This window comes from Microtus ochrogaster, unplaced genomic scaffold (genome assembly GCF_000317375.1).
Source record: "Microtus ochrogaster isolate Prairie Vole_2 unplaced genomic scaffold, MicOch1.0 UNK120, whole genome shotgun sequence".
NCBI lineage: Eukaryota > Metazoa > Chordata > Mammalia > Rodentia > Cricetidae > Microtus > Microtus ochrogaster.
The window spans coordinates 344,190-361,593 of record NW_004949218.1 but is presented as its reverse complement, the minus strand read 5'-3'; the positions used below and the strand labels follow the sequence as shown (position 1 = coordinate 361,593).

At 39.1% G+C, this 17,404-nt stretch overlaps 1 protein-coding gene across 3 annotated transcripts in view; it reads right to left on the bottom strand.

Annotated features, from left to right (window-relative positions):
• Positions 1 to 17,404, bottom strand: part of Skil (SKI like proto-oncogene) — a 30,622-nt gene that overhangs the window by 7,972 nt on the left and 5,246 nt on the right. For 2 of the 3 annotated variants that reach the window (XM_026778274.1, XM_005371678.3), the window contains exons 3-4: positions 4,856 to 4,953; positions 1,436 to 1,662 (exon numbers count right to left, since the gene is read on the bottom strand). In XM_026778274.1, coding sequence (XP_026634075.1) covers positions 1,436 to 1,662; positions 4,856 to 4,953 — 325 coding nt within the window. The remainder of the gene's footprint in view (positions 1 to 1,435; positions 1,663 to 4,855; positions 4,954 to 17,404) is intronic. The other variant, XM_026778275.1, reaches the window with a different exon arrangement.

The window sequence follows — 17,404 nt, the reverse complement described above, 5'->3', positions numbered from 1 at the left end:
ACAGACAGTAACACGTGCTGACACAGATGTGCAGACACTGAAACCTTGCCTAATAAAAACACGCAAGGCCTCAATAACACACATTATCCTTTTTATCTAAAATGTCTAAATAAGCACATCCTATGACCACATACAGACAAGGAGCTAAGGGAAAGGAGAATGGGGTGTCTGGCAGAGGGCGCCGGGGACGTGTATAGGAGCCATGATAATGTTCAGGATCAAACAGTTGTCAGGCTTTTCACAACACAGTCATTACACTTAAGGCAAAGGAATTGCACAATTAAGTTACATGGTATGTCAAAGGTAACTTATTTTTTTTTAGATTTAGTTTTTATATGCACCAGTGTCTTGCCTGCAGTGGAGATTAAATTCCCTGGAACTAGAGTTACAGGTAAGTTGTGAGCTACCATGTGGGTGGTGGGAATCAAACCCAGGTCCTCCCAAAGAGCAATAAATGCTCACTGAGCCATCTAATAAACTAGGAAAACAAATAATAAATATATAAACCAAATAATATATATATAAATATATATAAATATATAAACCAAATAATAAAAATATAATGATATATGAACTAGTAGTCCCATCATAGTTCAATCCAGAGGAAACCAAGTCACAACAATACCAGGCCAAACACAGGAAGCTGTCAAACTTATGACAGTAGTGTAGCATAACAGCGAGACTGCCTGAAAACTCACAGGATGCCAAATGATCAACGGCATGGCACTGAGCAAAGCTGCAATGTCCAATGGGACGGGGCAACACATACATGCACACCTCTCCTGTGGTCCGTGACAATTTATTTTAAGGGTTTCTTTGTAGCTTTGGAGCCTGTCCTGGAACTAGCTCTTGTAGACCAGGCTGGTCTTGAACTCACAGAGATCTGCCTGCCTCTGCCTCCCAAGTGCAGGGATTAAAGGTGTGCACCACCACCGCCCAGCAGTCCACGGCATTTTTAAAGGCACAGGAAACAGCAGGTTTTCTTTGCCATACCAGTCAGCATCTGCATCAATGCCGTCTGTTTTACTGTGTAAGCAGCCCCAGTTCTGTATTCCTGAACCGTGAGTCCAATATTAAATACTTAACATCACGTAAACAGCATCTCAGCTCACAGAAAGAAATCAGAAAAAAGACGAGGAAGTGCTGAAGGATGCTACCAACAAGAGGAAGGAAGAAAAGGCAAGTGAGAAAGCCATCTGCACCTAAGCCGTGCCGCTTCCTCTCTTCACTAGCCTCCACAGGCTGCCACCATTCTAGAAAGCTCACAACTGAGGTGCAAGAAATCACCCTGAGTTTTCAAAGTTAGAACTGTTTTAAAGTAAAAGCTGTGATTATATGGGGGGAAAATTACCTTAAATAGAAAAGGCTTTTAAAATAATGATTAAATGTGTTTTTTAACCAGCTGATTTTAAAAATATAACTTCTAAATACTTACCTAAATGACTGTATAATTCTCTACTTGTTTTTAAATCCATTTTCTCCTGCTCCTCAAGTGAGACGTCTGGGTAAGACACTGTTCTCTGATGTTTACTATTACCATGAGGCTTTTCTGCCTGTTTGGAGAACTTACTTGTCTCTGTCTTGGTGACCTCTTTAGACTGGGAGGCAGATGTGAGTGACACATTTGGTGCAACCACTTTATCACACATGTACAAGTAGTAGCTGGAAACAGAGGTGAAACAAAACACACATTACATATCACGCTTAAGTATAAATCCAGATGTGGTGTCTCTATAAACAACTCTCTGCTACTAGGACAATCAATGTAAAATACAAAGAACAGAGATCACAAAAAAGATTTCTTAGAAAAAAGTCAGGATTTATGGATAACAAAACTTTGAGGGATTTTTGTTATTTTATGAGTAATTTCAAAATACCAAAGAGACACTGAAGAAAAAGTGAGTCTTTTCCTCTTCCCTCAAAAGCACCTGAGAACTAAAGCCATGAAACCAAACGTATGGCACCCACAATTATAATCCCAAAACCTGGAAGCTGAAGCAGGAGGACTTACCATGAGTTAAAGTTAGCCTGGGCAACACAGTGAACTCCAGGCATGCTTCCCTGGGCTGACACTGAGATCCTTTCTCAAGACACAGATAACTACAGGCATGAAGTTCCTCATGGAGCTTCTTAGCCACTGTGCTTCATTCAGTGAGGCTTGCTGCAGGGAGAGAACAGTGCAGGCTACTCTGGTGCCTGTCTTCTTATCCACAGGTAAGCAGTGTGTGACTGAGTCAAAGAGGTGCTCCCAGGAGCCTTTTTCTATGCCTCAGAGAGAGGACACATTCTTGGAATATTGCCCAGCTACCAGACAATGCTTCCATCAAAACCTGTCTTAGTTAGGGTTTCTATTACTACAACAACACACCTCAATCAAAAGGAAGTTGGGAGGAAAGGGTTTATTTGGCTTACTCTTCCACAGAACTGTCCATCACCAAAGGAAGTCAGGACAGGAACCTAGAGGCAGCAGCTGATGCTGACTTGCTCAGCCTGTGTTCATACAGAACCCAGGACCACCAGCCCAGGGAGGGCACCACCTGTTGTAGGAGGCCACTTGTTCGTTCCTGGCCGTCCAGAACCCAAACAATCACACAGAAACTGTATTATTTAAATCACTGCTTGGCCAATTACTTAAGTGAATTGCTAGCTAGCTCTTACATCCTTTGCTTAACCCGTTTTTATTATTTTATTTATTACCGAGTGGCCTACCGACAAGGTTCTCCCAGTGGCTTGTGTCTTTGTCCTCTGGTGGCTCCCTGGCTTCTCCCTGACTCTGCCTACTCTCTATATCTATCTGTTTCAGCCTGGCTATATGCTGTTAAGGCATTGGCTGAAAGCAGCTTCTTTATTCATTAACCAATGAAAGCAACACAGAAGGACTTCCCACACCAACAACAACCTACCATGGGCTGGCCCTCCCCCATAAATCACTAATTAAGAAAATGCCTTACAACTAGATCTCATGGAGGCATTTCCTCAACTGAGGCTCCTTCCTCTCTGATGACTCTAGCTTGTATCAAGTCAGCACAAAACCAGCCCCTACAAAACCAATTCTTAATAAAGCAGAAATAATAAACTATATAAAACTAAAACTGAAAGAACTACTGACTTTTCTCAAAGTGCAAATAAAATTACTCGGTAGGTAATTTTATGCAAGCTTTACATTTTTGTAAAGCTTACATTTACAAATTTGAAAAGATATGGTCATTTAACCAACACTGCCCTACACTTTAATCTGTTTACATCTCACTTTCTTTTTCTTTTTCTTTTTGAGACAGGGTTTCTCTGTAGCTTTGGAGCCTGTCCTGGCACTAGCTCTTGTAGACCAGGCTGGTCTCGAACTCACAGAGATCCACTTGCCTCTGCCTCCCGAGTGCTGGGATTAAAGGCGTGCGCCACCACCGCCTGGCTACATCTCACTGTCTGTAAGCAGGATAATTATGTTACTACTCTTTACGTCTGGTTCTGAATACTTGGTATTCTGCTTTAAAATTAAACCAACAGAACCTCTCATGGGTTTAACAGTGCCCTGAAGACTTAATTGGGAACTGTATGATTGTGATGTGTGAATTATAAAACTAATACTGACAAGCAGGATGTGATGGAGGTGGGTCTTGTATCTATTTGTTGCTTTCATTGGTTAATTAATAAAGAAACTGCTTGGCCCTCTGATAGGGTAGAATTTAGATAGGCGGAGTAAACAGAACAGAATGCTGGGATAAAGAAGCTGAGTCAGGCAGTTGCCATGATTCTCCCACTCCAGACAGACGCAGGTTAAGATCTTCCCTGGTAAGCCACCTTGTGGGCTACACAGATTATTAGAAATGGGTTAGATCAATATGTAAGAGCTAGCCAATAAGAGGCTGGAACTAATGGGCCAGGCAGTGTTTAAAAGAATACAGTTCCGGGGCTGGAGAGATGGCTCAATGGTTAAGAGTATTGCCTGCTCTTCCAAAGGTCCTGAATTCAATTCCCAGCAACCACATGGTGGCTCACAACCATCTGTAATGAGGTCTGGTGCCCTCCTCTGGCCTGCAGGTATACACGCAAAACAGAATATTGTATGCATACATAATAAATAAATAAATAAATAAATAAATAAATAAATAAATAAATAAATAAATAAATGAGAGGGAATAGTTTCCGTGTAATTATTTCGGGTATAAAGCTAGCCGTGTGGGTGGTTGGGTGCCAGGAACGTAGCCCCGCCACTCACATTACTACAAGGATGCAGTTTTATTGAAATATAAACACTAGATTGTGAAAGATGTGGTTATTATAAAATCTCCGAATAATAATCAAACTAAGGCTAGGGGCAGGGGTGCACACCTCTAATCTCAGCAGTTAGGAGGCAGAAGCAGGTAGATTTCATGAGTTCAAGACCAGCCTGGACTATCTAAGGAGGCCAGCCTGGACTATCTAGTGAGAATCTGTTTCAAACAAAAAACAACAAAACAAAACAGCAAAGTAACACACTCTTGAAGAGTCAGTTTACCTCTTAAAGGTAAAAGAAATTAATTCTTTCAGTTTCTACTTCAAAGTAGAAATTTTATATTTCAAGAAAAAAACAATAAAGATTATTGTAAATGTTCAATACAATTTTACAACTTACTTCACTTTAGACTTTTTGATTTTTTTTCTAATAAAATAGCTAAACAACTTTCCTATGATTAAAAACAAGCAGAGGTATGTTCAATCCTGATGTACTTGTCTGAAATAACTCTGAATCTTCAAAGTCTATTATCAGGGAAAACCTAAAGGTAAGTGATTTCATTTTCATTCCTCAGAAACATACCTAACAGACAGCTGTAAATAAATCATAAACAAGCAAACAAACAAATGAAAACTCACTTACCTGGGGTGTAAAAACGAATGCGTCTGAGAAACATGGTCACCTTCCTGTTTTATAACAGGATACCAGGATGGCAATTCCATTCCTGACGGTGTATCTGTCTGTAAGAGTATGTGGAAAGGAACATTACTGAGTGCAAAGATAACTTCTCTATGTTTAGAGTCTTTAAGGGATAGAACCCATGGATTAAGCCCAGGGCCTTGGCCGTGTTATGAAAGCACTCTGAATTGGGCTTTATCGCCGCCCCCTGGCAGGGCTGCAGAACAAGTGTCATATTTTTAAGATTCATTGTCTACTAAATGCTCTCCCACAGTGCTGTCTCATTTCTTAAAGCTTAGCAACTGCTACTATCTGGTCTCAAGTTCTAATATGTTCACTCAAATGACATGGCTTAGCAGAAACAATTTCACACTTTGAGAATCGATTTCAAATAATATAACAGGACCCCAAAAATACACAGCACTGAGAACCTCTGACTCTCACTCACTCTTGCTCACATTCATACCCAGCCGCTATCTGACAGCACAGCATTTTCTAGAATTTTAGCTAGATACCATTCTATACTCTGGCCAATTAAATCTAAAACTACTGTGCTTGCTAATAAGAATCAGTAAAACATATTCCTCAAATATTAAAAGACTTTTTTTTTTGCCTCGAACTCTCAGAGATCTGCCTGCCTCTGCCTTGAGTGCTGGGATTAAATATTAAAAGCTTTTTAAAAAGCACTTGTAAATAAAGGAACAGGGGGATAACTGGTAATTTCATAAATATTACTGGCTAAGAATTTTACATACTCTGCTTAATTCTAATAAATGCCCCCCTCCATAAAGCAGTGATCACAGTTAAAAACAACCTTAGAAGAATGAATTAACTATGGTTCTAGCATCTTCCTAATTTTGGCCTGCTTTATGTTTTCTCCTCAACTATTTCCATCACAGTCATTACCGACTCTTGTGGGACAATAGGGAGCAAGGGTTCCTGAGAGAAAGGGAAAGGAGCCAAACTGAGGCAGATGCCAGACAAGATGTGGACAGATCTAAGACAGTGAGTGAAAGGAAGGCTAGCCTGAAAAGACAGCTGGATATTTTTCTGAATCCTTGCTTCTGAGAGGCTCCAATGCCATCTGCAATTCGGAAGTACATAGAAGAATGACACCCCATGATGAAAATACAGGGCTGAGGGTGAGGCTCAGGGTAGAGTACTTGCCTGGCAGACATTAAGACTCTGAGTTCAGTTTCCAGTACCACACATAAAAGTGCCCCACCTAAGGGAAGGTCACCAACACTAAGAATTGGAGAAGCTGGTTTCTCCGTCCCAGTATTTCAGGTCAGGAAAGAACACAAAGGAAAACCATGCAAATTGGTCTGGGGTGGGGGACACCTTGCTAATGGAGAAAACCAAAGTAAATGAAACTTTGGATAGATCAGACAAGCAGCCCAGAGACTAAAACAAAAAAGAGCCAAAAACAGAAGGAACAACTCCTAGAATAAACACTACACAACTTCATAATCCAGAAATGACTTTAACTACAACAAAAAAAAAAAAGTTTTTAAAAGAAGAAAATAAAAGGGAAGCTGAGTGAGATGACTCAGTGTTAAAGACAGTTGACGTCAAGCCTGACAATCCTGAGCTCAACCTGTGGAACACAGACAGGAGAGACTGACTCTAACCTCCACACATATGCCATGGCACATGATCTCACCCAAATAAATAAATACAACCTTTAAAATTTAGAAAAGAAAAATTTAAAACATGATAATTTGTATGTTTTCTAAGAATTATTGGATGAGGAATTTGAAACACAAATAAGACTATTATTATTATAGAGGTAAAGAATTATTATAGAGGTATTATAGAGGTAAAGAATATTTTTTAATATTTATTTATTTATTATGTATATAATATTCTGTCTGTGCATATGCCTGCAGGCCAGAAAAGGGCACCAGATCTCATTACAGTTGTTGCTGGGAATTGAACTCAGGACCTTTGGAAGAGCAGGCAATGCTCTTAACCGCTGAGCCATCTCTCCAGCCCCGGTAAAGAATATTTTTATAAGTTAATCTTTATTTTTATTTTACATGCATATAAATACTTTGCTTGTATGTATGCCTGTGGCTCATGTGTGTGCAGTCTGTGGAAGCCAGAAGAGGGCATCAGATCCCCTGGAACTAGAGTTCCAAGATGGCCTTGTGGGTGGTGGGAATCAAACCCAGGTCCTCTAGAAGAGCAACCAATGATACGCTGAGCCACAAGAATAGAATACTTGAAAGGGTTTAAGAGTTGGTTATCTATTGAAGACTTCTATGTGAGTAGACGATTTCTTTCTGAAACTTCACAAAGCTGATAAAATAGTCAAGATTCAAATAAACATCACAGTTCTGAGGGATTATTCAGAATCTTGGCAGACTCAACCACTTATTTACAAAGTAAACCAATCAATTGTTTGCAGTTTCTCAACCTACAGCAGATTAAAAAGAGAACTGACTTCTAACAACAAATACTACATGATAAATGTTCACAGACAGCTGACAACCTGATAGAAAAGAGAATTACAAAATAAAAGAATAAAAATTGCTATGCAGCAAGATAATCTGAGGATGCCAGCATAGGGCACGCCAAGTCACTTACTACGTTTCAATTGTGTACTTTGAGTTCTATAGTAGCTGGTACTTAAGTCTTGAATCCAGATGACATTAAATTATATTCTGTATACTACTTAGATCTAAACTTATTTGAAGCACTTAAATTTATCTTAAATGTTTACACTTTTAGGGATCTGAAGAGTGGCTCAGTTGTTAAGAGCCCTGGATGCTCTTGTAGGCGACCTGGATTCATCCCAACACCCAAAAGAAGGCCCACAACCATCTCTAGCTCCAGCTGTAGGGGAGCCAACAACCTCTTTTGATCTCCAAGGGTACCAAGCATGTATGTAGTGCACAAACATAAATACATACAAGCTAAACATTCATACACAGAAAAAGTAAACCTTAAAAATTAAAAAATGACCCAAATGGCACATTTTAGCCTTTTTTTTTAAATATTGTAAATCTTAAAAGTAGCTTAATAGGCAAAATATTTTGCATTCCAACTCTATTTGATTAAGAGGATGTGCCGATAAGCATCTGTAAATTAACTCTAACAAACTAAAGAAAGCTAAGATTACCTTGAATTAAACATAATTTTTTGGTTAAACTCACTTTAAAAAAAAAAACTTTAATTGATCTTATGTATTAAATAATTCTTGATATACTGCCCAGTAAGTCATTTTCAGACTTTTTAAAGTTAAAACCACTTAACTGAACCACACATTTAAAAGGTTTGCTGGTACAGATACTGGAATCTGAAATCTTCAGAATAGCTTGCAAAAAGTTTTCAAAAACCTTGAGCTGGAACCTGACAACTTAAACAGTAAGTTCATTTCAAAGCTCTACTTTGACTTGTGTGATAATTTTATTCATAATTTGAGCACAATACGTCTTTTTTTATTTTTGAGGCAGTGGCTCACTATGTAGACTAGGGTGGTCTTGAACTCTGAGATCTACTTCCTTTGCTTCCCAAGTACTAGGCAAGATTAAGGGCTTGAGCCACCATGCCTGGCCAAGCCTTTATTTCAGCAATATCTCTGAAACATTACCTTAGGTGGCTGTATTTGTTTATTTGTAATCATTCATCCTCAATTTCTATTCTTCATTTCCTATTCTCACATCAATCAACCAACAGAGTCACAGACCACATTCTGAGCAAATCCCATGTTCTAGTTTGCTTTCTGCTGCTATGCTAAATGCCATGACTAAAAGCAATTTGGGGAACAGGATTTATTTGGCTCACGCTTCCAATTACGAGTCCATCACCACGGGAAGTCAGGACAGGAACTTGAGGCAGGAACTGAATGAAGCAGACACCCACAGAAGGTGTTTACTGTCTTGCTCCCTGACTGTCAGTTAGTTTTCTTATATAGCAAAGATCTGGCTATGGCTGATACTGCCTACAGTGGAGTGAGCCCTTTTACATCGATTAGCCATCAAGAAAATGCACCACAGATAAGTCACACACAGGCTAATCTGATCTGGGCAATCCCCAATTTGAGGTTCCTTCAGATAACTGTGGACCATTCAAGCAGACAACTGAAGCTAACCAGAACACTCTTTAATGACTATCTAGACTGTTCCTAGCCAAAGTCAGAATTCCCAATTTCACCTTAGTAAGTGGCTATCCAGACTCTGAACAGTAAACTTGAAGTCAAGCACAAATTTGCTTTTGTATTTTCAGTATCTAGCACCATGCCTACCATGCAGTATTTGTTGAATGATTTTGAATGACAGGGTAGCTCAGTAATTCCAGGATAGCACTGTAAGGGTATTGTGGCAAGGAGCTGCAATAATTCCATGGTCAAGTATCTGCCCAGCATCCGTGAGGCTGAGGATTAAATCTCCAACACCAAGAAAGAGGAAAGGAGGGCAGGACAAAGGATGAGAGGGAGTAGTACCCGGTTACTGGCCACCGTGAATCTCAAAAGACAGTCGTCACATTTGGCTGGACATGTTTGGCTACATTTTCTCCGATGTACAAATTAAATAATACAAGTCCAAAGAAAATGCACAATGCCAACAGTGATGAAGTACTGCAAATTAATTTTGCCTAAAATGCTGCGGTAAGCCATAAACACATCTAACAAATTATCCTAACTACATGTTAAAAACAATTAAGCACGTATTACAAAACGAAACATTCACAGACATGCCAGATTTTCTCTCCGAGGCCTACATTTGTCTCAACATACAAATTAGGTTTTCAGAAAAAAAGAATATAATTAAACAGAATAGCAGTAATGCTCCTGATCAGAAATACAAGTTAGATATCAAAATGGGAGCCTTTTATCTTACCACTCAATGTGGGACCATTTATTCCTTTCTGTACTTAAACATTAAACAATAAGCATCCATCCCTGGCAGACAGAAGGACATCATGTGTAGTTTAAGGCAGTCTTCCTAGTTTAGAATGCTTCTACAGCGGGGCTGTCCCACTATGTCATCCTTTCAGACAGACAAGCAAAGTTTTAGATACATTATTTCAATCCAAAGTTTCTTTTTCTACTAGACACCAATACAACACCTTTGAGAGCAAAACTGAAAGGATCCCAATATATTTTTAATAAATCATAACGACTTTAAATACAAAAGCACATCCAGCTGTTCAGTGCTATTTAATTTCACACTGCACTGAAGTCCTTGGAGGACCAGACCTACATTCAAGAATAAACTTGGCTTTTAAGTGGTATGCTTGGTTTCAATTATAACATCAGATTAATATTATACTCTTTAATTTGTAATGATGAACACTGATTGTAAGTTTTTAATCTGTTTACATTTAGAGTGAGTGTAAGACTGTATTTGTGTGAGGTGTGTGTGTTTTCAAAACACAATTTTCATGAAACAGTTCTCTCTACCATTTGTAACCTGGGGACTGAACTCTAGTTTGATGGCAAATGCCCCTACACACTATCATCTTGCTGCCCCCTTCCCCAAAAATCTTTTAAAAGCAGGGTTGTTTTAAATGCTGCAAGTATGCGAGGCGGTGGTGGCGCACACCTTTAATCCCAGCACTCGGGAGGCAGAGGCAGGCGGATCTCGATGAGTCCAAGGCCAGCCTGGTCTACAAGAGCTAGTTCCAGGACAGACACCAAAGCTACAAAGAAACCTTGTCTCGAAAAAAACCAAAAAAGTTTATTTTTTTAATATTTATTTATTTATTATGTATACAATATTCTTCCTGCATGTATGCCTGAAGGCCAGAAGAGGGCACCAGACCTCATTACAGATGGTTGTGAGCCACTATGTGGTTGCTGGGAATTGAACTCAGGACCTTTGGAAGAGCAGGCAATGCTCTTAACCGCTGAGCCATCTCTCCAGCCCCCAACCAAAAAAGTCTTAATGGAATGCTTATATGAAGAATAAAATAGAATGCGCATTATTTTGTAATACATTCAACATCAATTGTCACTTCCAAGGACACTAGATAACCTAGACACTATTGCTTAAGAAATGCCTCCTTTGGTATGGTATCCCAGGCACTGGGTCTTCAGCTCATATATAACAAAGATATTCAAGTGGTCAATAAAGGATTTCAGAAGTATACAAAGCACCTCCTCCTACCCAATAGCTGCCAACAACTTCTACTGAAAGAAACCAATCCCTCAAATGGTATCCAGTTTCCTCGGTGTGCCCAGCATGCTGTGAATGAGCGTGTCAACAATTGAAAGAAACATGTGTTATGAGATAGCAAACAGCTTACTTAGGAGCTTTTCAGGCTTACATTTATGCCTCACTTGACTCAGAATTAACCCAATGCAAAACTGAAGCACTATGATCTAAGCACCTGTATTAACTTATCGAGGGCTGATCCCCTGGATCATAGGGAGTCACATCAGTGCCTGTTGCTCACACTGAAGTTAACTTCCCACACACCTGACAAAGCCCGGTTGGAAAGCAAAGGCTGCACTTTTTTTTTTTTTTTTTTTTTTTTGTTTTTTGTTTTTCGAGACAGGGTTTCTCTGCGGCTTTGGAGCCTGTCCTGGAACTAGCTCTGTAGACCAGGCTGGTCTCGAACTCACAGAGATCCGCCTGCCTCTGCCTCCCGAGTGCTGGGATTAAAGGCGTGCGCCACCACTGCCCGGCAAGGCTGCACTTTTTGTAATAAATATATAGTCATTGTCTTACACTTCATGTGAAGTTGGTAGCACAGTTGTCCCTTTGCAACCTGAACTGATAAAATTCTTGTCAAGGAATTAACAAAGATATTAAGAAAAAAATGTTATGCTGTAACTATTGCTATAAACTTGACAAACATCAATGTGCTGATCCCCCGCCTCAGGTGCTTGGGATCCAATCCCAGAGCCCTGTGTTCACACCAGCCAAGCCTCCAGCCACTGAGTCACATCCTCAGACAGTTAAAGCAGACAAGAGTTCTAGTTTGTTCTCTGTCACTGTGACAAAACACTGAGGAAAAACAACTTGGGGATGAAAGAACGGTTTATGTAACTTTCACTTTCAAGTCACAGTCCACCACTGAGGGAATTCAGGACAGCTCAGGCAGGAATCGAGGCAGCAGAAAAAATGAAGCAGGAAAGTTGGCCTGCTCATCTTCCCTGCTTCTACAAGCCAGAAACATCTGCCCAGGGGGTGGCCCTCCCACATCAATTAGCAATAAAGAAACTGTCCCAAAGACAAGCCACAGGCCAATCTGATTGAGATAATCCCAATTCAGACTCCTTCAGATAACCCTGGCAGCTGAAGTCAACTAGGGAAAGCAGCAATCTCAATGCCATAACTGTATTTTCACTAAATATCTGTCAAAATGTTTAACATGTATAAACCTAAGGCTTTCTGCTTGTATGGGTGGGTACCAGAAGGGCAAAAGGGTAATGGATCTTCTGCAATTGCCTGTAAATCACCACCTGTGGGTAATCAAACCTAGGTTCTCTGCAAGAGCGGTAAATGGTCTAACCACTGAGCCAGATCTCCAGATGCAAAATAATTCTTTAAGATTTCAGAGGGGGCACCTTTTTCCATGCTTCAACTTTTAATTTCACTGACTCTATATCTGAATTTTTTTTTAAATTATTTATGTCCATTGATGCTTTACCTGTATGTATGTGTGAAGGTGTCAGATTCTCTGAAACTGGAGTTAAGAGTTGTGAGCTTCCATGTGGGTGCTGAGAATTGAACCCATGTCTTCTGAAAGAGCAGCCATTGCTTTTAAGCACTGAGTCATCTCTCCAGCCCCTAAAATTGTTTTCTTTTAGGCAGCACATAATTGTGCTATTTTTAGCCAATCTAGTAAATCTGGCCATTAATGGGAGTGTTTAGATCATTTACATTTGCTATTAATATTCCGTCTACGCTCTTATTATTAGTACTCCATTTGTCCCCCTTGTGTTTTTAAAATTAAAAATAAAAGAGGCTTTATTTTTCTATCTTAGTTGGAAACACATGCATTTAAAAAATATGGTCTGATTTGGGCCTTCAAATATTGTTCACTACCAATACAAAAAGAAAATTGGCCTTACTGTGTATAATATCCTCAATTTTCTATTTTATTCTATCTTGTGTTGGCTTTTTGTAAAATACTAATGACCTACTAAAATGATTTCATGCTCCTTCCTTCTGACCTTCTCAACCTGGTTATGAAGAGGGTTAAAAATGCCAAGACACTGACTGTGTGTGGTGAACTAATCCTTTCCAGCAGGCTGGAATGGCACTGGCACAACACACTGTTCTTGGGAGAACTGACAAAGCCGCTCCCTAGGCATTTCTTGAAGGGCTGACTTCTCTCATAGAGCCTCACAGGAGAAAAAGGTACAGAGGAAAAGTTGTAGTGAAAAGGAACTCAAGATAAAAAGAACCAATATCTAACTTTTCTTAAATCGCGTCTCTTAAAATGTGCTAACAATTCCATTTTAAATTAAAAAATTAATACATCCTATTTTTTCATTAAAACATGGCAGTACTATTCCCAAAGCATTCTAAAACTTTACAATAAAATCAAGGAACTCCTACTACTAAAAGATTAAACTGAAAATTGAACCACTATAAACTCCCTATCAAGAGTCACTGCCAAAGCCGGGCAGTGGTGGCGCACGCCTTTAATCCCAGCACTCGGGAGGCAGAGGCAGCCGGATCTCTGGGAGTTCGAGGCCAGCCTGGTCTACAAAGGGAGTTCCAGGACAGGCTCCAAAGCTACAGAGAAACCCTGTCTCGAAAAACTAGAAAAAAAAAAAAAAGAGTCACTGCCAAAGAAAATGGTGTACCAAACTTTGACCCAATCCAAACAAATCTGTACTGGGCTCCATTATCCAAAACCTCAAAGTGATCAACTATCCTAGGAATGGGCATCATCTCCAAGAACCAATCGACATGCCTGTTTGGGCTGCAGTCTACTAGTACAAATAATTTAAATGTTTCTGCTTCTCATGAAAGACCTGTTTCATGTTTAGTAAGTGAAGATGTGTAGGAGGAATCCTCATGTATACATTAGTATTTCAGTAATCATTCAATACCATCTGATATCTCTATACAAAAGGCTTTCACATTCATTCCCTCATTTGACGAGTTACACTAAGTTGTAGATATAACTATATACATTTTAAAAGGGTAAGCCCATTATTTTTTTTAAAAAAAAAATCCTGCTGGATGCTTTTAATCCCAGCACTCAGGAGGCAGAGGCAGGAAGATCTGAGTTTGAGGCCAGCCTGATCTACAGAGCAAGTTCCAGGACAGTCAGGGTTACATAGAGAAACCCTGTCTTGGGAAGAAAGAAAATTCCTTGCGCTAGGGAGGTTTACTACTTCAGTAGTAGAACACATGCCTAGCAAGGGCAAAGCCTTGGGTTAGACCTCAGAACTACAAAAAAATATAATACCAAATATCAAAATAACGTATTTGTGTACTTCCATCATTAGGGGTATAACAAAAAACACGTTTCTCCTCTGCAAGAGAGGAAAAATGTGTTCCAGTAATCACTACAGAAACAAAAATGCCAAATTACAGGGAGTGAAACGGTTCATGTTTTCTCAGGGAGGGATGTACTGAAGCTCAACCCAGGGCAAACACAAGCTACCCATTTTCTCTACTATCCAGGAGAAGATACTTTTAAGTTGTTTTATCTTTAGGAAATCTGTCTGCATCACAGATAACCTAAAAACCAGTACTCCCTTTGTATATAGTAAAACTATCCTATCATACTAGAGTAGATGAGTCTAACTTAGAAATCTTAATTTTAATAAACTTCAAGGGCATATACAACCTTTTAAAAATAATTTTGTATGATATATGAGTGTTTGTTTGAATATTAATTATATGCCTGTTGCCTTCAACGGCCAGGAGAGGGCTTTATTTAGACCCCCTGGGACTGGAGTTATACATGGCTGTGAGCTGCCATGTGGGTGCTGGGAACCAAAGCTTCATTCTCAGTAAGAGCAACTAACGCTCTTCTCTCTCCAGCCTGGCATATACCAATTTTTAACTAGTGAATTAGAGATGACCAGTGAAGACTCACCTAAAATTCTGTGGTAAGCTAACTAAAAATGACCTCTTCCTATGTGCTTGAAATAGTCGTGAGCATCATCCCTCAGGTGTATCTGCCAATGATGCCTTGCTCTGAAAGCAGACTCGATCTGATTCTTATCTGTCTGAATACGAACTTAAGGCGAAAAAGAATTAGGAAAACAGTATTTTTGCATATTAGTTATGCATTCTAAAACACAACAACCACTTTTTAAAATAAAAAGCACATCAAAAAAAAAACCTACTATCAATCTGGAAATACCCATTCTACAGTGCAAGCCAAGCATATCTAAACTTATATGCATTATTTTTCTTTTGAGACAAGGTCCTTCAATCTCCCTACATTGAAAGGATGACCCTCCTTCCACTTCCCAATACAAAACTGCAGGTGCCACCCCTCCCCCACAGCTTATACAATGCTGGGGATCAAACCCAGAACTTTGTGCAGGTTAGGTAAGCTCTCTACCAACTAAACTATGTATGTATCCAGACTCATCATGCGTATCTCTGACAACCTAAGAAAGTTCCAGAATGTTTTAGTTTCTACAAAGAATAAGCTTAGTTCTAGGATAAACTCAGTGCTCTAAGAACACTTACCCCACTCATTCCTAGAATCTAATATAGCTAACTATGCAAATTAAATATTAGCTATGCAAATAAACAACTTGTTGGTCATTACTAATGTAATTTCTGTTATTTAGAATAAGTTCCTACATTTCCAACAAGTGTCTATTTTCAGATTTCTTTTTATTCTAATCCAAAACCAATACTTTGACTACATAAATCATATCAAATTACATTGGTCACACTAAATATAATTTCCTTCATATAGAAGCTTAAAATATCCAGCACAGTCTTTGAGCTAAACAAAAGACCGATTTGCTGTTTTAAAATGAGTTTCCTCATCAATTTAGTTTGTCTGACAACCAACAACTAAAATTCCCTGAATACCCAAACACGCTGTCCAACCCGACTATCTTCCCATGTAAGTACTAACTCCTCCTACCAGGCACCAGTTAGATACACACCAGATACAAAAGACAAAAGTTCAAGTCACTTCCCTCACAAATCCTTAAAACCTACCTCTCCATGTTTAGAGGAGATTTTAAAACTGCAGTAATTACATTTTTAAAACTGCTTAAGTACTGTTAAATACAAACCCTAATTTTTTTTCTAAAAGGTTTGATGAAATTTTCTTAAATTCCCCTAACTTCCTTCAATTCACATAAAACTGCAAACATGGCACAAAACCTCCAGCAAACTCTGAGAAAAACAAAACAAAAAAACTAAAATAAGGAAGACTCTCATCCCTTCCCAAAATCAAATAAAAAATGTATCTATATTACTATATCCCAAGTGAAGGACAGTTTCAATTATTTCAGTAAATTTATCATTTCAAAAGAAACTCAGCCATGTTTCTCAACGGGTTTTCACCCAAGCACAGAACAGGTATTCTAAGAACACTTGTCAGGAGTAAGGGCCAGGGCAAGAGTCCCTGGCAGTAACAGGGCCAGTCAGACATGGAAGGGTAGTGGCCCTAATTAGCTAGGGCAAGAAAGAAGTATCAAAAGAAACATCCTGCATTTTCAAATACAGCCCTCTGAGCAGGAACTCCAGCACTGCACAAGCAGAGCTGGAGCTAGAGCAAGTTTCACACTTTGAAGTAATGGCATCAAGTCAATCCTGCTTTCACCAGTTAACACTGCACCTGAATAAAACTTATCTGGTGGCCGCTGGCGAGGAGTCTCAGTGCAAACTTTTGGAACCGCAGTTGAGTAAGGAAGGAAGGAAAGGTCTAAATTTAATTCTCTCCATGTTGAGCTTCAGCAGCAAACTACTGCCTTAAAAGACACTGAAGTTCAAGAGCTCAAGCACAGAACACCCAATATTAAATTATAATGTAAGCCTACCTAACTCTGCTGTGAACAACCTTGAGATTTAATAAACTTTCCTCCGTAAATAGAAAGTGATACTTCAAAGGAGAAAAAATAGTGGAAAACTTAAAATATGATCAATCTTGTCTTTTTGTGTTCTTAAAATGTGATCAATCTTGTCATAAGAATTTATTAAATAAAATTATACATGAAATACAGCTCCAGAGTAACTCTCAATACATTTTAAACAGTGCTAGGTATATTACATACTAATTTTAAACCAAGTAGAAAAATATATAAAATAACCACATCAAGGTTTAACACTTCAAACCAAGTCTTTCATTCAGGCATAAGATAATTAGTTATCTTAGCCTAGCAGATATCGCTGTAGAAACAGTAAAGTTTAAGATCACTCTCCCAATAGCTTGTTATAGCAATAGTTTGTTAATCTGAAATAACCTTTATTCTGCTCCTGTGTCACAACTTTTCAAAAGCATTCCTTTCTTTTGTATTAAAAACAAAATCCACGGGCTGGAGAGATGGCTCAGTGGTTAAGAGCATTGCCTGCTCTTCCAAAGGTCCTGAGTTCAATTCCCAGCAACCACATGGTGGCTCAC